Here is a 24,564-nt window from a genome sequence, read left to right on the forward strand (position 1 = left end):
ACAGGTAATTACAGTGATAGGTGACCAATGTTAAAGGCCTCTTATACATCATTTTTCCTGTCTGTCAAAAACCATATAAAAGCTGTGCCAAAGTGGGAGGTTGAGTTAAATTGGAGAGTGAACCAGTTTACAACTGAGTCAAGAAAAAGGAGCGTTGTTAATAACTTAGCTCAAGGCGGCTACAAAAGTAAAATCAGGAGAAGTTTTGTAAGTACACATTTCATTTTGTCTTTTACTAACTTTATTTTGTTGTTCAGGTTAATGTTTGAGTTTGTTTTAAGTAATGCAATTTAGAGTTATTCCTGCTCGTTAACTGAAACGATCAATGTTCTTAAGTAAGAAAACGTTTTCATTTTTCTTTTAGTTGTGACAGAGAAAAAATGCTTCTGATCATTCTGATACAACTCCTGATCATCGGTGAGTAAAATATGTTGTTGTTTTATTTACTGCGCATAATTATTGGGAAAAGTCTTCTCTTATATTGACATTTCATTGATTTGACTGCCAGCATCAGCAAATGCTCAGACTCCAACTGCACCACCTTCAACATCCGCTGGGGCCTCGACGACCGCTGGGGCCTCGACGACCGCTGGGGCATCGACGACCGCTGGGGCCTCGACGACCGCTGGGGCCTCGACGACCGCTGGGGCCTCGACGACCGCTGGGGCCTCGACGACCGCTGGGGCCTCGACGACCGCTGGGGCATCGACGACCGCTGGGGCCTCGACGACCGCTGGGGCCTCGACGACCGCTGGGGCCTCGACGACCGCTGGGGCCTCGACGACCGCTGGGGCTTCGACGACCGCTGGGGCCTCAACAACTGCTGGTGCCACGACAACTGCCGGGGCCTCAACGACGACCGCAGTGATGACAACAAACTCGACAAACACCACTAACACTGCTGCTGCTGCACATGCTGGGATCACGTTTACTGGCAGTTTGATTTTCTGTTACCTCAATGTCATTCTCCTCAAGTCCTTCTTCACGGTGTGACCTGCTTATGCCATCTTGGCCTATTTATACATATACATATATACATAATATAGTTATTGTTACTAGTATCTAATCTATGTGTAAATTCATAACCTAACAATATTAAGAAACACCCCTGTTGACAGGTTTAAAAAAAAATCTAGATGATTCACGGTGTTAAAATGTTGTAATAAAAGTCTGGTAAAAAATCAAATGCAGTTACGTTTGTGTGTTTTTTTGTTGTTTGTTTGTTTTCTAAATTGCTACTGCTTTTGAGGTAGCTCAGGAATACTGGTTCATGAATGGTACCGTAGTTTTCTGGTTCCTCCTGCCCAGGCATTTTTCCAAAATTACTGTTTTCAACATACTTTAACCAACCAAACTAAAGTTGTACCAGTTTTCAACTTTTGGGAGTGGTGTTTCACTAAACCTGTTGTCTCAAAATCCAGTGTATGTAAATTACTTTTGCTCCAAATTACATTGAAAGTTGTCTTAATGTATGTGAAATATCAAACTTGGATTAAATAAGTCCTGATCATTCGAAGAAGACAGAATGGAGGTTATTTGTTATTTGACAGTAGATATTATATATTATAATGAAAGCCACGTCCTTACTGCTACAGTAGCCTATGTCACTATTTAATGAATACAAATATTTATTCTGACTGACAACACATGGCCATCTATACTCTGAAAGGGTTGTCCTTATAAATTAGTTACAAATTACATTTCTGATGTGAATTTTCTCTCATATAGAGTAAGTCATTGGTGTGTCACCAATACATCACAATTACTTGTTGAGACTGGCTGTTTGTCAAAGTGACCACTCCCATATAGAAGAATGACTGGCTTAAGACTGTTACACAAAATGAAACATGTTCTTGGATTTGGAAAAAGAAGAAGAAAGAAAACATCAGTGGGCTATTCATTTCTTTTGTAGGTACATGCAAGTACATAAGCTGTTGCTTCTTCAAACACAGACACAGAAGAGAAACACCTGAATTACACATGAGGAAAGAGAAAGGGGCCAGAATAAACCCACAATTAGCTTAATCATCTCTAAATGCAGTCACCTCTCTTATGGTGAAACCCTTCATGGCCTGATGATCTATGTAGTTTGTTAGTGAGAGAATTAAGCGCACCATCTACATCATGTCCTGTGTTAACACAATATACTGTCACTGGATAGAGTGAATTATGGGACACAAGGCTGCTTGAGAGCTGCCCATCATATGGTGCTGTTTTTTAATGTGTTTATGGTCAGTCACACATTACTGTTATTGTGGTAACTGTTCAACTTTCTTATTGAATACCACTGGTTGTAAAGGTTTTAATAATCTGAGTGTATACTTAACTATTTCTTGTATTTGGTTGATTGCCGGTTTCTGGGTGAGGTTTACAGCCAAATAATTTACCGAGTGTAACACTAAAAGGTGCCAGAAATAGCTGTAAACTGACATGACATGCTGCCAAGCTGAAACATCACCACACCAAAGCTCCCTGTTGGCAGGTGACAGCCATGTGAGGCTCATCAGTCACAGGTATTAAGGTGCTAAGTGGGTGTGCTACCACATGGGAGGGTACATTATGTGTCATACTATTAGTCATAAACTCTTGTACGGCATGGTGTGACACATATTTTATACTGCATATATGGGGGGAAAAAAGTTACATAAGTCTTTTTTTGCCCCAGAGGAATAACTGTGCTGAAGATCAATGATCACCTGGAGCAAAAGACGACAAACCTGAATGTGAATAAAGCAGTGAGTTGAACCAGGGTAAAACTTGGTGAATGAAAATAATTCCTGTTAGTGTAATTAATAAAGTTAAAGCAGAAGTAAGCGGAATGTTTGTGTTTGTATAAGTCTTAAATAGTTATATCTTCCGACAGCAATCACTTAGAGTGTTTGGTCTGAAACACGGGTCTGTCAGTCACTCTGCTCTGCTGTAAGCCGAGGAGAAAACTTTCCTTGTATCCTACAACCTTTATCCAATGAGGAGAGAGAACGGCATACAGGGGCGGTCCTCTCTATGTGTGCAGCCAAGGGATGCGCGTGAATGTGGTGACGTAGGGACGAGGGCGGGGACTGCTAACTCCATCGGCAGACAGGAAGTTAGCCAAAACGACCGGATAGCTTACTTCTGCTTTAATGTAACCTGAATCAGTGGAAGCAGCATACTTTTGTTTTTTACAAAAACAAATTTGTAACAATGTGAGCTTATGAGTTTCCTCCTATAACCTAACCAGTGTAGCTAATTTTAAGTCTACAACCTGTAGCACACAACCCCATAACAAAACATTTTAAGAACTAACATGCTGTGGTAACATGCTAAAGTGCCCTCTTCAGTGGCGAGGACGTGTTATATGTGCCCTTTTTTTCCTTTTCGCCCCTGCACTTCAAAAAGTCTGTGCACGCCACTGCTTTTAATAGATCCATGAGTTCATAGATTCGTGGGTTTTCATCACTGAAACTGAGTGCATGAAATTTAGAGCAGGAGAGGAAGAAAGGACAAGTTCCCTGCTTCTTTTCCGTGACTGTAGTGTGTTGTTGTACTGGTGGTTTCACTAATTATCCCTCTTCTTCATCGTGAGACATGCAGCCTCACAAAGAATCATTGCTGTAAAAGATCAAGTAAGAATTTATCGTGTTGCAAGGAAACTAGTTTCAGGTTTTAAGATATTGATGTTCAAGAGAAATATAACTCTTCATTTTCAGCTTTTCACCACCAGATGTCTCCGTCGTTTCAATGTTGTGTCTTGGAGGGGAGCTATCAAAGCAAAATGTCATTGAAAATGTGTTTGAGAGTTATAATTCAAGCTTTTTTTCAATAAGTAGGTTACTGTATCTAAATGTTAAATCTGTAGCCACAAGAACCTTTGTACCTTCAGGCATCAGGCTTTTTTATTCTTCTGCAAATGGTTGATGAGCTGACAGACAAATGAATTTATTTAATTCATTTGCTTTAATTAATAAAGTAATTCTCATTCATATTCGTATTAAGAAATATGGACAGGCCTCTTATACAAGATAATACAGAAAAGATAAACTAATACCATTGCATCAATTGTATCTCTGTGGTCAATGTCACACCCATCACACCACCTATCAAACTGATATAGTACTCTTTTTTTAAAATAAAGTACAATATATAGTATTCGCCCGTTTTGTTACTTTATTTGAGATTACTCCAGTGAGTTAAGTGAGACTAAAGTAGTGGCTTAGTAAAGTATTCAATCATCAATTTTTTTTTATTTTTATTTTTTTACAAAACTTTTGTCTAATTCAGTGTTTTAGAATACCAGACTCGGGTTCTAAATACTTTGCTGCTGAGTGAAATATTAGACTTTTGCTACTTTGACACACTTTGGAGTATTATCCTTTGAACATAATCAAGATGACAGCTTATTGTCTTAAATTAAAAATATTTTGTATGAAAGGAAACACATTGAAATCTTCCCAAAACTTGGAAATTTTATTTACAGTTCAAGTCAGTCACATGCAACATTTTCTTAAAATGAATAAACATGAAATTAGCAAAAACAAGAAAAGAAAAATGCATATTATTTTCTCCAAAAAGCAATATACAAAAATAGAGCTTACAAATACTGTACAGCAATTGTCTCCAAAAATATTCTGCTGCAGAATTCTTAGTTTTACAAACAATGTCTGTGAGAGTCCACAAACATAATCAGTGTTAACAAAAAAGGGGGTTGGGGGTGAGGGCAGAGGGTGTACTCAGGTACACTGGTAAAAGTGGGTGGGGTGGGGGGGCTGTTTGGACAAAGTAGGGGAAGTTCTTCGTGAGTTGGAAGGACACTACGAGGAATAAATAACACACCGTACAAACAAGAAGAAAGATCATTTCAGGGAGGCAGTGCTAGAGAATCCTAAATGGTCTGGTTGCTAAAACCAACCATGGAAATTATAGTGAAACCCCTCATCTACTAAGGGAAATTGTACCAATGCTCTGTTTTTTTGTTTAAAAAAATAAAATAAAAACAGTTTCATCAAATTCAGCCATCAAATGCTGCGTCCTGAGTGGACAATCCTAACGGACTTTCTGATGCCTTCATCCAGAGACTTTCTGTTGAGTATCTTATCTGAGTTACTGAGTTAATTTTTGATGTGAGGTGGTACATTGCATCTGATTGTGTCTTGTCTATTTATAATGGAGTTCATTCAGAAGCAGCACTGACGTCAATGATGATTTCACTGGTGGGAAGCCATTCATTACTATATTCATGACTGGCTCAATTTTATTTCTTTTTTTGGCCATAGACTGACACCGACTCCCCCTTTTTTTCTTTTTCTTTTTCTCCAAAGATGGAGGACCTTCTTTCTTGTTGGCTCGGACTTTGATTCGTAATACTTAATTCTGGGTTGGCACTTTGTTTTAAGTGGGATTAGGACGGCACACAGGAGGAAAACAGGGAAGTACAGGTGGAAAGGCTAAAAGTGTTTACAATCAAACACAACACTTGAGATGGCCAAATGGCAGAAGTGTTCAGCTGCCATTTAGTTTATATGAAGGAGCATCTCTTGTGCACCTTATGTATAAATACACTACTACTGACGCTACTCTCTACATACAATTAACAATGGTGATATCAGTGGCAACTTGACTATGCAAAATAGCATGCTTTCACAAGAAATCTCATTTTCATTTCTTTCTCTCATGGACCATACATTCAAGGACAAAACAATTAGCAGGAACAAAGCTTTAAGACTTATTAGCACTGAGCTTAAAAGGAAAGAAAAGTGTCATTCTTCAGGGGCAGCGGCAGAATTACTTGCCAATGCTAAATTCAGTCAGTGAAAGTTTTGGGAGATAAATGTGTGACCAAGGATGCTGGGTTTCACTTTGTAACAGTGAAACTGAAGTTCTAAGAAACAGTCACTGCCTCTTCACAACCAAAGACTGAGAGGTGAGAAGGTAGTAAACACAGTATATCACACAACACACTGAAGGAGGCCTTAACGTTGCATATTTTGTTCAACATAAACACCACAACCTTTTCAGTGACACGCCAGGTGACGTGCTTCCAATCAGAAAGCAAATCACTGGTAACTGTAGTGTGAAGAGGTTGCTATATTGCCAATTGTCATTGCCCTGTTTTTTGTTTTTGTAAGTGAGGCAGATTTTGTTCAAATAAGGCTAATGTGGAAATCATCTTTCTCTGATTTCATTTTTAGTTTAAAGTGGTAATCTGTGATAACAAAGCACTGCATTCTGTGTGAGGCCTGGACCTCGTTTAGGGCATGTGATCTAACTGAAACGCTACACATGTGACAGAGAAACCCTGCTTTTGCTTTCACCTAAATGTTGACATTTTCACCTTGCTGCATACTCTGACCCCAACTCATAGGTCACCATTGTGGAGCGTGTGCAGTCAGTGCACACATTCAACAGAGATGAAACAGTCAAACCACAGAGATGGGAGTAACAATGCTTTTCTGCCACAGACGGTGAAATGCATTGTCACTTGTCCCACTGCCTATGTACTGAGGAACCTGTGCAACTCTGTCGATGACAGTGTTTGATGTTACAGGATAAATATAAATAATATAGTGTTCTTAAAGGCACAACCAGCCTTTTTCTTACTGTTTAAATTTGACAAAGTATTTTAACAAAAAGACAAATTGGATTTCTGTGTTGTTTTTTTAAGCAGAATTCCAAATATAAATCTGAAAGAAAAGATCCCAAACATTAGATTTCGGTCTAGGGCATCTCTTCTTATCAAGCCTGACACCAGGTTCAATTTCTTTAGTTTACTGCTTTATTTACATTTGGATGACAGTCAGATTGTGCCTTTATAGACGATGTATGATTGTCATTGGACAATACACACCACAGGGAAAACATACACTCCAACTTGTCTTGTTGAAGCACAGCTCTTTTTGCCCCCTTTCCTTTTACATCAGCACATTTTCCCACAACACATTTACCAAATGCAGCTAAAAGAAGATGAGGACAAAAAACATACACAAAAGCAGGGCTCAGAGTTACTGTATGTGTGGCGCAACACAAAAAGCACCCTGTACCGTACAGAAAGAGAGAGAGAGAGGCGAAAGCACCAGAATACTGCAGCCAAAAAGCTGAACTACCCTGTGTGTGTATGTGTGTGTATGAATGAAAATGCTGCTTCATTACAACCTGCTGACCATTGACTCTACGGCAGGCAAGGCAGGGGCTTGTGCCCCTCCCTCTGTGCATGTATGTGTGTTTTACAAAGTAGTGTGTAACATCACCAAAGGATATGCTGATGACATGCTGAGGGCAGTACTTGTGATGCAGGTGTCAATCTGCTAACTCATTCACTCAAAGTAGCTGTACCAAGAAATTATAATAAATACAAAAATAAATTACTTAACTGGGGTAGAAGCATAGATAACTGCAACTGAGTGTGCTGCACATTTTAAGTAAGAGTTCATTATGATCTCTTCCTGAAATGAGTGGTCAGTCATGTTCTCTCTGGATATGTGATGCTCGTAAAATGCAGACCAAAGTTTGAAATGTTGTTGCTTTGTTTTGCAAAGTGTCTCAAGCCATCAAAACATTCACACCGCTCAGCTTCAATAAAATAAAAATGATGCAGTAGCAGAGCAAGATAAAACTGGAACATTTACGGGTTTTTCTTTATGGATTTTTGTTTCGTATTGCCTCATTAATGGTGGTTGTTCTGCAAAACCGTTCTCAAGACAGAGTGCCAGGTTATATCCACTTATATTACTTAGATCATCACAGTAGTTCAAGTAGTTAGTTTGAAATTTAGATTTACTGTTGGCAAAATCCTGAATTGTCCCCCTCCCATTTCAAAACAAGATAATGACAAATGCCTGGGTTGACGGCAAGTTGCCTGCGTTTACCTACCAACCCTCGTGTGTAGAGGTCATTGCCCGGTAAATTTGTTAGGTAAATCAAAATAAAATCTGTTCACTGTATCACCCCTCTGCTTGGACAGAGTAATGAAAAACGATAATAACAACAGTAACATTGGCATGAATCAATGTGATACAGGTGATGAGAGAACAAATTCTATAGGCTTAATATAAATTGTGTTAGTGTCGTGTTTATGTTTGTGTGTAAAATTCTGGGTTTCGAACATTCAAACCTTTCACATTTAGTCAGACATAAAGTCCCGAGGTTGGTTTGAGGTTTTTTTTTCATGTGTGTGTGTGTGTGTGCAATTTGAACAGAAATCTTTGTCCAAATTTCCTGACATCTACCGACATAAGTATTGTTGTCCCTTTGAGATATATATACGTATATGTATATATACTATATATATATATTTAATTTTTTTTAAATTCAAAATTAAAGTTCACAAATTAAAAATGAAAACCCATGTGGCTTCAATGTGCACAGAAATAATAGTAAATGATAAAATATAAAACATGACTTTGCTACTACGATCACAAGCAATTAAGGTTTGACTTCTTGTAAAGTGCTTGTTCAAAAAAAAAGAAAAAGAAAAGGGAAAAATATTTTAGTGTATTGTAGTTCTTGGCTTTTGTGATTTTTTTTCATCCTGGTCTTTAGCTGGTGTCCCCAGAAAAGTGCTTTGGTTGTGACAAAGTTACAGACCACATCATGGCCGAGAAGGAAACTTCTTCTAGATCAACTCTTCTTCATTGTCCGCGAAAAGAAAAAACATGAAAACAGCTGAATCTCAGTCAGAACTGATATCAGGAAATCCTTTTGTGAACCAATGCAAAGATACAAGAGGTGACAATGGCTGCCGATTCACCGCTGTGAGCGTGCAGTAACTCCACTTTCTCCTGTCTGTCCACAGACTCATACCAAAGTGTACCTGTACAGGTGAGAGCATGAGTGATGGGATGTGTGTTTGTGTGTCTGTAGTGTACTGTGTGAGAGAGACGCCGTCTGCTACACCAGGTTCTCGATGCCAGGCAGAGGCTGCTGTATCGGCACAGCTGCATCTGTGCTGCCAGCCTGCTGGGCGAGCTGTAAGACGGGCATGTTGCACAGCGGGCACACTTTCCTCACCTCCAACCACTTAATGAGGCACCTGGGAGAGAGAGGATGCAACAGGGACAGAGTTAACGCAAAGAAGACAGAGATAAACAGACGACACAGAATATGTGAACTTGGTTTAACTTGATTCTTATATGTCACAATCATGTTGTCACACATAAAAGGAAATCCCAGCCTCACTGGTGTTCAACCACAGGAGTAGAGGGTAGTTTGGTGTTATAAAGATAGTTTGATGTTTTGTTTTGTTGGCTATGAAACATGTTATTCCAGGAATTTGTTAATGAAAAAATCTCCAAAAAAGCCCAAGACAACCACACCCTGTCTCTACAAACATTTGCATGCACTTTCCAAACCTACAACGGCCACTGCTTCATTCATTTAATTTGTATAATAAATTAAATCATGGTCAGTGACATATTGTATATACTTGCTAGGTACAGTTAACCCTGTACTCCACAGTGGTGCCAACATTTCCTCACATTTCCCACAGTAGTAGTGAAATATGGGATTAAAATGCAGCTATTCACATCAGGATTTACTGCAGCTAATTATATTTCCCTTCATACACAAAGTTTTCATTCTACATACTTGTGCTTCTTAATTAGTTTGACAGAAAAGTAAATAGTGTAGTTTTTCATGAGAAATAGTGATGCAAATAATTGGTAGTTGTGGTCACACTTTGCTGTATGTAAGTATGAGTTTCATAATAACAAACTTGTGACACAGCTGTTGTTGGTATAAAGTTCATCAAACTTGAGTAGTGACTTCCACATGAGTACGAGACACGGATATGCACTCATGTATGTTTTCTGTGCTTCCAAGATGATAGCATGATCGTCATTGCAGGTTTCTTGTTTGGTAAAGCTTTGCTTGGAATGTCTGTTTTCTCTTAAAAACAACATGGCTTTACTCGCACACACACTAAAATGAGTGTTTATACAGTGGATTCAGTGAGTAGTGACCACTCTTGCAGCAACTGGGGGAAAAAAACTAGGCCAAGGGAGGTGTCGTGCTGATATAAACAACTCAGTTGAAATGGTCAGGGCACTGGGGGAGGTGTGGGATAAAGTTGGCTCAAGCAATCTATCATGTCCTGTGTATTTCCTCACTTGAAACACACTCGACTTGAGTTTTATTGTGCCAAAATATATAATTAGGAACTTTTTGTTATGGAAAGAGTTAAATCCACTTGTTGAGAATGACTTGTTTGTTTTATTCACAGAAATGTGTCTGTTTTATAATTTTATTTTTACATTGTCTAACTGTGGGTTAGGATGTCAAAGAGCAGAACAAGGTAAATGAAAATGACATCTTCAGTGGTGTAAATCTGTATTTGCACATGTTAATAAAACCTTCTACTTACTTCCTATGAAAGGCATGTTTGCATGGACAGATCCCCAGCTCGTCTTTCTGTTTGAACTCCTCCAAGCACACTGCACATATCTGAAAGTGAGAAGGGCGGTTAGAGATATCTTCTGAGGAGGGTTATGCAACAACTTTAAATTTGGAGGTTGTTCTCTGGTGTTTGGTTCTTTTTGGGTTTAATTTGAGTTTATGTTGGTGGATTGGAAACAAACTATTCAAACAGAAGAGGTTAAGTACACATGGAAAAAGAAAACTGGCCAACATCTGCAAAAAATTTGAAACAAACAAGAGAGCAGTAACTGCCCAAGTTCTGCTCTCTTATATAACTCTGACTTAACTCACACTGGGGATTTGAGGACTTAGTGACTACATTTTAGTGGTAATGTATTTTCTTTCCTTACACAGGAAAAAAAAACTGTCAGAGATCACTGTGGCGGAAAGCAAATCGACTTGTTCCCAAAGAGCAAGTGTGAGAAAGACTAAAGGAATTTACCACATTGCAAAGGACCCAAGCCAACCTGAGACAAGTGGTACAAGGTAAAAGAGAATTACAGCAAACAGGTTTTCATGACTTTTTGCTCATGTTCTGTGATCTTCACAGCTTCTAGTTATTGTCAGTTTAATCCAATATCCCTGGCTGGTGATCTTTTAGGACCACCGAGGAAATTTGGTTGGATGGGTTGTGGTTGTTTGCCTTCATTTTGAATGCACACGTGTTGAAGCAAGACACTACCGGTTTAAGACCTGTGTGATGTGATGAACAAGCCTTTCTACATTTCACATCCCAAAAAATCATGAGAATCTTCTATGACAATATAAAAAGAAAGAAAGGCTCAATATACAGTATATATATATATATATATATGTTTATTATCTTTGTACAAATGTTACATAACAGGAGAAATTCCTAAAGATTTGTGTTTGTAAAGAAAATCTAAATAAAAATTAGTAGTGAAGTTACACTAAGACAGATTGAAAGGAGACGCGCTTTTGTGAACATCTGTAAACAAAAGTGCTGTAAAATCAGCAGCCAAAGTTCAAATAAGTTTTGACCCTCTTTCTTTTTTTTTTAAGTATATTTTTTGGCTTTTTTGCCTTTATTTGATAGCACAGTATAGATAGACAGGAAAGGGGGAGGCAGAGAGAGGGGGAACGACATGCAGGAAAGGTCTGCCCGACGCGGGACTCGAACCGGGGACGCCTGCGTTGAGGACTGTAGCCTCTACATGGGGCGGCCGCTTTAAAGACCCTCTTTCTACAACTGATTGGACAATAACAACCCAATCTCAAATCAGATGATTCCAGCACCTTCATCTAAGTACCTAGAAGGTAATAGAAGGTCTTGTCTTTCAATTACATTTATCAAATATACATTTTCATCAGACTGAATTTCCAGGTTTAGTTGAAGCCATTAAATTGAACACAACGACCTATTGGCATCCCAATCTAATGACAATTTCAGTTTCAACATCAGTATGCACTGCAGGTTAGGTTAATTGGCGACTCTAAATTGCCCGTAGGTGTGAATGGTCGTCTGTCTGTATATTCGCCCTGTGATAGACTGGCAACCTGTCCGGGATGTACCCTGCCTCTCGCCCTAAGTCAGCTGAGATAGGCTCTAGCTCCCATGCAGCCCTAGTGAGGATAAGTGGTACAGAAGATGAATATATGAATGCCTGATATGATATCTCAAACCAAGTGCTATAAGTATACTGTAGGCACATCTTGGATAAGGGTACAAAAATCACAAATTGATGAAAAATTGGGTCTTATACCAAAAAAGGAATTTTTTGATTCTCATCCAGATGCTTCTTTCTGCAACTTCTGTCATCAAGAGAGCTGATTTGATTCAAATACTCATCAATCAATTCACTCTCAAACTACAGTTTCTGGTCTCTGGGATTTTGATAAATCTTGGTCACTGCGGTCAGATGTCATGTCAGCTGTAACCACAACTGCACCATATGTATTACGCATGTAGCACAAATCCGACTACACCCTCTCCACACAAGTAAAATTAGTCACAGTCACAGTGTTACAGTTTGCATGTGGAACTGGACATTTTGTGAGAAAACAGACAAGGATCAGCAAAAAACGTAGTCCACACAGAGTTCCCATCACTAAACGCCATCAACCCAGGGGGTAACACTTTCATGAAAGAGGATTTTAATTTGGCAAACTGTGTTTTGGCTGCTGTACCCTGCAACTATCACTTCTTTTAGCCACACAGATTTTCTTTTTCTCAGCTCTTCTTTCCTGGGAGTGAATGGACAAGTGAGGATGAAAAGAACAGCATGAGGGCTCTTAGCTTTCTATCCTGAGGATTTTTGGACACAGAACAATCCTCTGTTAAGATGTCTGCTTTGCTCTCTTTATTGGTGAATGGATCAGCGTTTTTGTTCTTTTCATTGCCTTGTCTGCCGTGTCACACTCACAGCTGCGATCTGGCACTCTTTGCCAACTTTTGACAGAGACTTTTTTTTTCACAATTAAGTCAATTAATCCTGTAAGCTTTAGTTAGAGACTCCATGCAAAAAAAACATAGACTTAATTTGGTGGTAACCTCTCAAAACAATATGTTAAAAAAAAAAAAAAATGGATCGGCCTAAGACAAATCAATGTTTCACATGTCAAGCAGAAGCAACAATTTTGAAAAAGTATGATCCAGTCACGGTTAGCAACAGGACAAGATTTAAGTTGGAGAGAAAAGGAGAGAACCTAACATAAGTGGGGTTGTATTCAGAACAACAGGTCCCTTTCTCTGTCTCTCCAACCCTAACCCTCTCTAGTGATGAGAACATGTTGCCTGGCACCTTGGCACCACCTCTGCATCAGCCCAACCCACTTTCCTGTTACTTTCTGTTTTGTAAAGAGCAACTACCAAGTAAATTAATGCCAACTGCTTCTCATTTTTTCCCTCTCTCCAGATCTGCATCCACTTGCTTTCATTTCTGTCTCCAAACACTTCTATTTGTGCCAGAGGGCATTCATGAAGCTCGGGAATAACAGGATATATGTGAAGTGCCACTGAAATACCGGTACTGAAGATGCAAATGTTTTTGGCTTTTGATTTTAATTAGTTTGTTTTAATTGTGTCATTATGGGTTGTCAAGTATACACTGAAAAATGAGGTTTTTTCCCATAAAGAGAATAAAGTTAGGAAAATAAATGGGGTCTGAAATACTTTCTGGAGCCACAAGAAATTTAATTACACAATCTCTCCTTTTACAACCGACTGGGGTATATTGTAGTTATGAGTTATTTTCTATGTGTCACTCAACCCTTTTTCTTTCCAGTGTCAGTTTGTGTAAATATATTTGTGGCACTGGCTTTACAAACCTCTTATTTTTAAACACAGTAATAACAATGATTGTATTATTACCGTGGCTCTCAACTATTCTCAACACTATACTGTAGCATCGTCCCAGTGGCTGATTACATAATGAGCTCCTTCCTCAGTTAAACAGACACTAATTACACTGAGATTTTGTGAGTAAACAGAACAGAACAAAACAAACACAAAATCTGCCTGCTCACAAATCTCTCATGCAGAACATCTGAATCAGTTCAGCGTTACAACCGTCCTCTAAACAACAGAGTCTTGGTTATTAGAGGGGTGGAGCGTCCATTGGATGTGCATGTGCCCACTGTTTATTTATATTAGGACTAGTTGTGTTTTTTGTTTTGTTCTGTTTTTTAGTAATGTGTGAATGCTCATTGTATGTAGTAGTAGTAGTAGTCTATTCTTTGTGCATTTGTGTGAAACCTGTGTGAAAAAATAGGCCAAAAGAACTGCTGGCGAACATAGTAACAAAGAGAAGGTGCCTCAACTTTTATGCCATATCGTATGACATGCATTCTTTACCATGGTATTCTTTACATGCAACATATGGGAGTGTTAAAGGAAGATTTGGGTCAAACAGATGCTGAAAAATAAGCAGTCATCTGGTCAGATTACACATCATACAAACTACAAGACTTAAGCAGTAAACCGAGCTCATATTACCTCAGCTCTAGATTCTCTGATAAAATGCTGAGACTGAATCTGTGCAGCTCATAGTCTATAGTCATGTCTCCGTCTCCAGTGATCCTGTGGTGTGGGAGTCTTCTAAACTGGGTCACTCACCCAGGCTAATGTGTGTGCGAGCATGTGTGTCTGTGTGTGCATATTATTGTCCTTACACAAACACAGCTTGGTTACTCTGTCATGGACTTCACTCACATGACACCTTCTGATGCTTTCGCTCAGTTTCCAATAACATCAACAATGAAAGCCTGATGCCTGATGGGACACTGGGAAATTCCAACGTGGCTGACAATAAACTGTGTTTATCCCCATGCCAAAGCACACATGAAGATGCTATTGTTAACATTTCATTTGCACTGCAGTGTTACAGGGATGGTGCTCTTGGCCGGAGACCACCGTTTCTCCACTGTAAAAGCCAGTGCTGATACTCTACATGCTGTTCGCTGTAATTTTCCGACCAAGTTGAGCTGGCATACAGCATTACATAACAATGGTAGTGAGGACACTCATGACTTAACCACAAGATGCTAGTTTTCATGTGACAGTGTGCCAAGATGGGTGTGCTCAGTGTTAAATGACAACCGTGTTTCATCACTGTTTCAAAACAAGTCAACACCACAAAACACTCTCTCAAAGGCCTAGAGGTGCACTGGACTGCACAGATGTCACTATATGTCCTGAGACTACATACTTATCATAAACATTACATAACAGTAGTTTGTACCATTTGGAGCAATCTATTGTCCATTTTAAGCTAAGCCATTATGGTTATAAGTAACACATAAATTGCCCCCTAAGAGCCCCAGGGCTTAGCACTTTAATTTAAATCAATTGAGGGCCCAGTGCATTATGGGTCTCCATGTAACTGCACTACGAAGAGGATAAAAGTAAGAAATGGATGACGCAAAGGATGTTAATACATTGTGGCTGAGGCATTGTTAAGACTGAGAAGCATATGACTGGTTAGTCCAAAAGTGGCTGATACAACAGTACAGCGTGTGCTTGTCAGGTTACATTACAGAGTGTTCTGCCCACCAGATAGTCTTTGTCGTTAAAAGGGAACACGTGTGATATTAAACTGTCATCAACTGATAATAGCTGAGTGAAAAAAGATAAGTGCTTACCTCATGCAAATTTAGCTCTTTGACTTTTTCCTTCTGAATGACCTGAGGAGGATAATTAGGACAGATTAGTCACTGATAGACACTAATGCCGTAATAACATCACAGAAAACAGTTCCTCTGGACATACACTGGAGACTTAACAGCTAAAAATGGCTGTGATTTAACAGGATTAAATACAATATAGCTGCGGGATTCCAGCAAATGCATGAACACAAGTGTGTATGTGCAGTATGTGTGTCTTCTACATGAGCATGATGGTCTTACATAACATAACTCACAGATGACCTGGACAAGTCCATGTTTTAAACTGGCAGGTAGTGATGAGAGAAAAAAAAACCCCCACTGTGGTCAGTGTGTGTGTGTGTGTGTCCATGTGTTTAACGCTGACATTTAATTGGGTGGCAGTACATTCTGGTATTACATAATTGAAGGGCCTACGAGTCATGGTTGCCCTCCATCACTCGCCCTGACTAGCTCTGCAGGCTAAACCCCACTGACACGCTCAGCACTAACCGCTTCCCTTCAGCTTCACTACAGTTCAGGAGTTGTGATGTTGCAGTTGTGTTCTCACATAACGTTCAAGTATTTTTGAAATGGGCTACATCCATCGAACAGCTTAACCCCGACACACCTGCAGCTGCCAAAGGACTCAGCGAATTAATTCAGGTTGAATAGACATTTAGAAACAAGAGGGGATCTTCAGGATTTTCCCCATGCAAATGCTCAGACAGTACTCTCACACTTCATTTCTGCTAGATAATTGGTGATTTCCATATAGCTCTGTGTGTGTGTGTGTGTGTGTGTGTGTGTGTGTGTGCGCGTGTCACTGGAAGGCTTACTTGTTTGTATGCATACAGCTCTTTGTGTGCCTGGTGCCGTAACCTGGGTAAACGTAAAGACAAAACATCTTTTTGATTAGTAAGTGACTTTTCCCAGCTGACTGCATCAATAAACTATCCATACATCCTGGAAAAAGAGAGAAAAATGACAATCATGGATGTAATTTCCTTATAAATACTTGCCTTTTGACACCAGTCTATTCTAGTGTATCCCATCAGCACCAAATAGGTGTTTACAAGCAGTTTTCAGTCTAACAGTACAAAATACAATCATGGGACTAATTACTAAATAAATATTAACTGAAATAACCAATTACAAAAAGGAAGCGTAGTTATAATGGCAAATTGACATTGTAACTGCTTAGTAGGCCAGGTCACATATTAACAAGTATCTTCCTAAAAAGCCTTAAGCCTTGGTTTTGTGTCAAAACAAACACTGCACTTAAGTAAAATATCAACCCTCAAGATCAGCCAAAAATACACTGGTTCAGACATTTAGAAAAACATTACTGTAGGTTAAGGAAGTCTACAAAAGCTTGCACAAGGCCAAGTTAGAAGGATAGAACCAACAAATACAACCAAAGTTTATGGTTTACATCAAACTCTTGGTGTTACCCTTCATAATCATTGCTCTTATACATGAGCAAACACAAATCAACTCAGTGAATTAAGAGAGGAAGAGAATTGGATCAGAAGAGATTCTAAGTATTGACAAAGAGAATAAAATATACAGAAAAAGAGAAGAAAACAAGAGGGAGACAGATAGGAGAAGTTCATAGGTTTGTAAGATTTACCTCCATTACAAGTAACCTTAACCTCTCGCAGCAGAGTGAGAGGGATCTGTAAAACAAGCAGCACAGTCTAGGAGAGAAACTGACATTTTGAAAGAGGTCAGCAGGTAAAGGTGCAGAGACTCCCAATGGTAGTTAGAGGACAAGGTCGACGGTGTGGGGGCGTTGTGGGTGACCGGTGGGTGCTGCCAAATGGCCCTTGGCCCATTGACAAACTGGGTGAGGTAAACAGCAAAGCAGCTGAAAGACCTACACTACAGGCCAAAAGTTTGGAAGCAGGGCCAATACAGGCCAAACATTTGGAAGCAACTTCAAGTTTCTGTTCACAATGCCTTCCTTATGAATTTGGGATGTATTTACTGTAAGATCAGACTTTACTTTCATTGATATGCACCATTTTCCTCAATTTACCTTTAGATAATACATTGATGTTACCAGACCATTGCTGAATAAATGTTACCAAAAGAAAAGAGGGTTGAGAAGATGTGCCAGAGTCACAACTTAAGCGCAAAAGTAAAAAACAAACACAGTTTGCATTATTCACTACAGCTCTTTGGCTTTTGAGAGTTTGTGTACAAAAATCCAAATAAATCTCAACTGTGTTCATATCTCTGACAAACTACCGTACCACAGAAATGGTGGCCAACAAAGAAGTTCACTACACCCTGAAGAGACTAGAATAAATTTATGATGATAGAAAAAGGTAAGAAAAGGAAGAGGAAGGTGTACACTTCGAAAAATGGTTTGGCCTTCTCAGTCTCCAGACCTCTCTCCAATTGAGCTTTTGTGGGACGGATTGAATTGATCAGTCAGAAAAGTGCATCCCACAAATCAGCAGTCTCTCATTTATGAACTATATAAAGCTTTAAAAAACTTGTGCAACAGTTGCCTCGTATTTGCCATACTGTTGTTAAAGCCAGAGGAGGTTACTTTGAAGAAAGCAAAGTCTATAAGCAAGTACACCTGATAATTCTGTATCCTGAAAAGTGACTCTTTACATAATAACCATGTTTATTCTGTTGCAAAGTATACCAGTGAAACTATGATCTTTCTACAAAAATTTGATCTTGCTTCCAAACTTTTGGCCTGTAGTGTAGTTGTGTCCTAATTTACCTTCCTCTGAAAACTCGTCATCGTCAATCGTCGTCATGATTTAACTGCAGTCAAATGGCAACTAGAATGCAAAATATGTGTTGGCCGACTCCAGAGCTGTCTACATAATGGACTGATAGGAATTGCTCTGCAACTCTTTATACAGCACATTTATACACCTTTAGATTTGTTTTATGACCACAGAGGGCCTGCTGCTCCACAGTCAGAAACAGCCCACACTTAAGAAAAAGGTTTCACTGCTTCTGCATGTTGTGTTCACATATGTGTCTGTGGAGGACTGAGGACTCATAGGTGGTTGAGCATCTTTAAGCATCCACCTTGTGTCAAACCATCTTTGGCTTTGAGATAACAACCTGTCATATGTCCACTCTAGCATGCAAATTCTTCTGTCCCTTCACCTATCATTAAAAAAGAGCAGTGATGATGCTCACTGTATAAATCTCTAGGACTCTGGGTCATATTGAAAGAAAATGAAGGTAGTTGTCTGTTTTGAGACCAGTATTATATGAATCTTAAGCAATTTGTTTTTAAACAGAATTTTCAGGTATTCATCAGATGGTACTTCTGATTTAAGTCAACTTGGGCCAGTTCCTTTGGGAGACTGCATCTTTAGACGCCTTTTATGGAGCAAAAATCGCTCCTCTTTTTGCCTATACTAAACTGGCAACCTTGACGTTAAAGTTCTGAATCATGGTACTGCATCAAAGTCATAAATATTTATTTACATTTAGAAGGAGAAGAATTGTAGGAACACAGTGGTCGGTAACCTACTTACCATTTGCCCTGCAAGATAGGAAATGACAGGGTGGCGAGGGGTGAATTTTGTTGAGAACTGCTGCTTCTCACTGTCTTAGATAAAAGATGCTGGACATTATTTCTGCTCAGTTTGTCGCTGTCAGGAGAAAACCCCTGCAGCAACAGCAGCCAGGACAATTCAATTAGGCTAGGGGGTCAAAAAGAGGGGCAAAAGGCTGACAAGTAACCATTTCTACTTTTACTTTAGGGGAAATAAGTATTGGATTACATTCAAGGCCTAATGCATACAGGATTGTTTTAACAAGATCAATATAAATGGCTAGAAAAAAGAAATTGAAACATCCAAATGCCAATTTTATGAATATCCAAAAGTAAATTTGATCAAAATTTAGAAGCTTAAATGGCTTTGAGAAAAAATGGGTTATAACTAGTTTCTTTGACGCCAAGTGCCATGATCACAATAATGTACACAAGCAGCTTTGAAAATCAGCATATTTTCCTATCAAGTTACCAATTATTGTATCGTAGCTACCATCTCCAAACTGTGCTGTTGAAACATTTCGCTCTTTTGTGACATGACAATTAGCAAGACATGTAAAAAACACACTTTCAAGAAAAGAAAAAAAAAAAAAGAAAGAAAAAAAACAGGAAAAAGGCAGCCATTTAATTGGGTCCCTAAAAGCCACAGTGACAAGTGCCATACAGTACGTTGGAAAGAAATAAAGTGCTTATTAGATATTCAATGTAACCATCTTTCATATAAGAATTGTTATTGCAGTGTTTCTGCTTTTTTTTTTTTTACATAACTAGATCAAAAATTGTCTTAGGTGTTAATAACCACAAACTTGTAAATATTGGTACCTGTTTATGTATTCATATAGAGATAGAGCTAGCCAGTATAACAGAACATGACAATACTGCTGAATGAATAATTCTTGAGCCAAAGTGAATTGAAATGTACAGGATGTGCTATGAGGACTGTTGCATAATGACAGTCTGTGAGAATTAACATTCAGCCGTCATTATTATTTTCAAGTATCATATAAGTAGATGGTACTGACAGTTTGCTGGTCAAAACATTGTTCAAAGCCAAGTCAGGCTGCACAAAATGTTTTCTGAACAAAGCCATGTCAATTCTAAATTCACATGTATTATTTTGATTTCTCTGGTTAACTGGTTTGCATGCAGTTATTACTTCATCACAGCACTTTATAATCTGTTTTCCAACCAGGCCTTTTTTGTTTTCTTGGAAAGTGGTTATGCATGAACAGGATAATGTGGTCCATATGGTTCATTAAAATGGCAACTTGTCTTGCACAACCACAAGATTTCATTTGTTGGTGATTTGTTGCTCCCAGTGAATAGACTGGGACTGTTGACTATCTTAAATTACCCCTGTATGGCACTTTTTGTCACAAACCCACACAATAAATCATCAGATGCAGTTAAAACTCTACGTTCAACCAAATCCAAAGCTAAAGAGTGTATGGATGTTACCTTATTAAGTAGCAGCAGAAGAGGAGGCTGAGGATGAAGACAAAGATGGCCGTCCCAAACACCACAATGTAGATATTAAGGGGAAGGTTCTGGAACCCTATATTTGGCATCCTGAAACTGTAGTGCGGGAAATCGGAGCTCATGGATAGTCTGGATAGAGAGACAGATGAAATACAGTACATAAGAATCTCCACTCACTTCAACATGATCTGAGGACAAAATACATTAGATGACAATAAAAAAAAACTTAGTAGGGCAATTTAGTTTCTCTTCAGAGTCTGACTTTCTCTATTACAGGAACACATTTCAAGGTTTGGTTTCAGTTTCGGTTTAATTTTATTGTCAATGTCACTGTTTCTTACAATCTATAGCTGCCAAAAAACAAAGTGAATGCCTATATATGGTGGTACTATTCTGAAAGCCCATTGGCTTACTTCTGCTTTTTTCATTGTTATGGATTTTACAGTTTAAAAAAGACCAAAGACAACAAGTTACTGTGGGCATAGGAAATTTATGGAAGAGCAACAGCAGACAAACTTAGTACAGACTCTATAACTATAAACTTAATGAAAGCAGAATTTACTGCACGACTGTTGTATTAACTGCATCATCATTAAACTCCATAGCATGGAGAACCTAAAAATTGGCACTGGTGCGCCCGTAGTGATTCAGATCCAGTAGTCCAGGTCATGTTAAAGACTACTTTGACCCATTCAAACAGAGAAATTCAATTAAAACCCGTCATAGAAGGAACATGCACTTCACTCAAATCACTCCAATAAGCCAATGCCTGTCCCTGCTGATAGAGCCGATACAACTGGAAAACACCCTCTTGAACTAAGGGTTGGGTTAAATTGGGTAGATTCCAAAATCTCTAAATATACAGGGAAATTAAAGAGCAGGGTGATGGTGCAATAGATGAAGTCTAATTCTGTTTGTATAGGCTAACCACAAATTTTCCTTAAGGGACTTTTCACTGTGTAGAAAACACACAGTGAAAAGTCCTCCTCCTCTGACCCTGGAATCGCCAAAGGGAAAACACCCCTGCCAAGAAACTGTCATTTATGTCTTAAATAGCTACCAGGGCTTTTCCTGTAGTGTTATACTTCTCCTTATTTTTCATAAACAAGGTAAGTGCCCAAGCAGAGAGAAAGGGGTCCTTTGTTTTATTTTTATTACTTGAAATACACTTTTTAAAAAATATATCATGTCCAAAAAGGCTTCCCTTTGCCATGTACTATATGCTCTAAATATATGGCTATACCTAAAAAATGTTTTTGAGCAACTGATGCATAAAAAGCTAAGACGCCCCAACAAGGACCCATTGGTCAAGTCTTCTTCCTCAATATATCTGGGGGACATGACTCGACATGTCTACGCCTACTCACAGAGGAGGGGGAGGGGGAGACAGGAATAACTGACTCCCTTTGGAGCTCTATCTTGTGCCCCTCCCCTTCCCAAACACCAAGACCGGCATTCGTCTACACTCAGCTGGATAGTGGAAACTTTTTGTAGATTTGGCCACGACCATTAAAAAAAACCCTTTCTGCTTATGATAACACCATGTGTGTATCACAGTGTTTCAGAAAATCTTGTTTTCTGTAACATTAGTGACGTGTCTCACTGTCAGGAACATGGAGGACACCCTCTTAACGTTATCCTGAGAAGACACAACATCATGATGATGGGGCCACTCATTTCCCCTTTAGAAGGGGTTGGCACAGTGTCACATGCCATTTGAGATATTCCCACCTCTCTAGTTTTACATAAGGACGGTGTTCTTGGCAACTTGGCTTATGATATAAGAGAGCAGGGGTGACAGGATTAGTAACTTAAACTTGCTCTCTCCTCACAACCACAAATACAACTAACTCACTGTACAGAACTATGTTGTCCCTGTTGTGCAGAAGAGGAAAACTGAAGGTAAACATTACCAAAATCAGGTTAACCTGTTTAAATTTAGCACAGTCATACGCAACTGTCATGTTTTGCTAATGCAGGAGCCAAACTATACAGCCAGAGTACACCATCACCACCATGAAGTTCAGGTGGTGGCTGGAAAACTGGTTCCTGCACTAAAGATAGGCCTATAGCCTATTTTTGGATGCGACAAATATCTTAAACAAGGGATGGGGCTAATGTGCTGCCTTCATGAGACGGTAAACAAGAGTTTACAAGCACTAAACCCGTAAGATGATTGCCAGGAAAACCTCATCCAGCAGCTCCCATGAGGCAGTAGGAAACAGAATATGTTGCCCTAAATTTAACTTAGAAGTCGGAAGTTGGAGCTGGGAATCATTGTCAAGTTGACCGTGACCCAGCAAGACAAATTGGACAATCATGACTGTTGTTGCTTGTCGTTGATACCAGTTGATAACAAAGCCTTATGCAGTATGCTGCATATGCAAACAGCATATCAACGCATCCATAGGTAGAGGATGTACAGTACAGAGAGTACAAGTGACTTAATAATACAATTAAGACACAGCCAGAGTGATGAAAGATTTATTATTTTTTATGTAACAGTGGCTACTTAGGTAGTTGCAATGAGCAAAGAAGCATGAGCTGTTTCAGCTGGTCACTCCTCCAGCGCACTATTTACGTTTAATCAGCTAAAGATAAAAACAATACAATGATGTATTTCTGATGCCCAACTTCAAGGCTCCATGTCAAACTCCTCCCTGCGTCTCTCTGTTTTTCCATCCTATCACAACCCACACAGCTTCCCCCTGATTATTATTATCTGAACACACAAACACGCTGCAGAGCTTCATGCCTTTCACACCAACTACTATGCGATGGAGATCATCAAACCAACACGATGACATTCCAGTCCTAATAGTAGTTCATTAAGTTGTTAAGACTTTAAAGATGACCTTTCTCTAGTTATCTTAAAAACTGGTGCCACCTGCACAAGACAGTCACCATCTACTATTATTATTTTTTTAGTATTATTTTGATGTAGAAACACAGACACACAATAAATGCATACCCGAGTGGCGCCTTCATGGTGAGGAGAAGAAAAATCCACATAAATGTATCCTACAGGCCTTTGAAATATGACACAACTTGTCCCCGAGGTGCTTGTCAGTGGATTAGGTCCTGTTGAGTGGCAGGGACCATCGCACTTGTTCTCTGCGTTGATTAAGGCTCCATGCCAGACTCAAACTTCTGTCCCCTCTCCAACTCCTTTTGCTGTCTCACTCTCCTAACAGCCACGACAAACTCCCCCTGCTTATCTGAGCACTCAAACCTGTTACACGGCAAACACTTTCCACAAATATAAACCCCTCTGGAAACATCTGAGATCAGCCTTGACAACCCATCTTACATCGTAGATACAGCGCATTGACAACATTTTCTGACTTTTCCACATTCTGTTATGCTGCAGCCTCATGTTATCTATCTATCTATATCATCTATATTTGCCCATTTTAAGTGGTTTCCTCCAAAGCCAGTCAGCTTCTTGACCACAGGTCCTTCTCCACCAACTACTCAAGTGCAGGTTGTTCCAAAACTTCTACAATTCAAGAATCATCACAGCAGCACTATTTTTGTGGCCTTACCCAGATCTGTGCCTCAACACCTTGTCTCTGAGATTTTCAGGGAGTCCCTTCCTCCTCATGGCTGGATTTTTCCTCTGATGTACAATATCAGTTGTTTACCTTATTAAGACAGATGTGTACTTTTAAAACTCATGTCCAGTCAACTGAATTTACCACAGATGGGCAAATCAAGGTGAATTTGAGTTTCTGTTGATTTCAATACCCAAAGCTTTTTCAGCTGCAGCCTCTGTAGCCACCAACGTTGGGAACAGCTTGTTCCTTGGTGCCTTAAAGCAGGTCTGTCAGTAGTGAGGTGTGGCTCCTCCAGGGGTGACATGATCTTCATAAAGTGACTCATAAGGCAACTATGAATTAACTGTCCTACTATCCAAAGTTCACACATGAATCCTTCTTAACGATCCTAGGGACACCTGTGTGATCGATGTGGATCATTCAGATGAAGGAAGGCTAAATAACAGATATGCTTCTCTATTTAAATACAGTTCAACATCATCACACACTCAAAAGAATCATACA

General features: G+C 39.3%; 1 protein-coding gene across 3 annotated transcripts in view; it reads right to left on the bottom strand.

The window, feature by feature from the left end:
- Positions 1-4,425: 4,425 nt before the first annotated feature.
- The window catches only part of rnf24 (ring finger protein 24), a 31,673-nt gene continuing 11,534 nt past the window's right edge, over positions 4,426-24,564 (bottom strand). For 2 of the 3 annotated variants that reach the window (XM_085779265.1, XM_085779255.1), the window contains 5 exons: positions 20,483-20,632; positions 16,326-16,368; positions 15,487-15,528; positions 10,334-10,413; positions 4,426-9,004 (listed from right to left, as the gene is read on the bottom strand). In XM_085779265.1, coding sequence (XP_085635391.1) covers positions 8,863-9,004; positions 10,334-10,413; positions 15,487-15,528; positions 16,326-16,368; positions 20,483-20,625 — 450 coding nt within the window. In that variant the 5' untranslated portion in view covers positions 20,626-20,632 and the 3' untranslated portion in view covers positions 4,426-8,862. Of the gene's footprint in view, positions 9,005-10,333; positions 10,414-15,486; positions 15,529-16,325; positions 16,369-20,482; positions 20,633-23,474; positions 23,718-24,564 lie in introns of those variants that run through there. The other variant, XM_085779246.1, reaches the window with a different exon arrangement.

The sequence above is a fragment of the Trachurus japonicus genome, chromosome 1 (assembly GCF_045865225.1).
Source record: "Trachurus japonicus isolate A0001 chromosome 1, Traja_1.0".
NCBI lineage: Eukaryota > Metazoa > Chordata > Actinopteri > Carangiformes > Carangidae > Trachurus > Trachurus japonicus.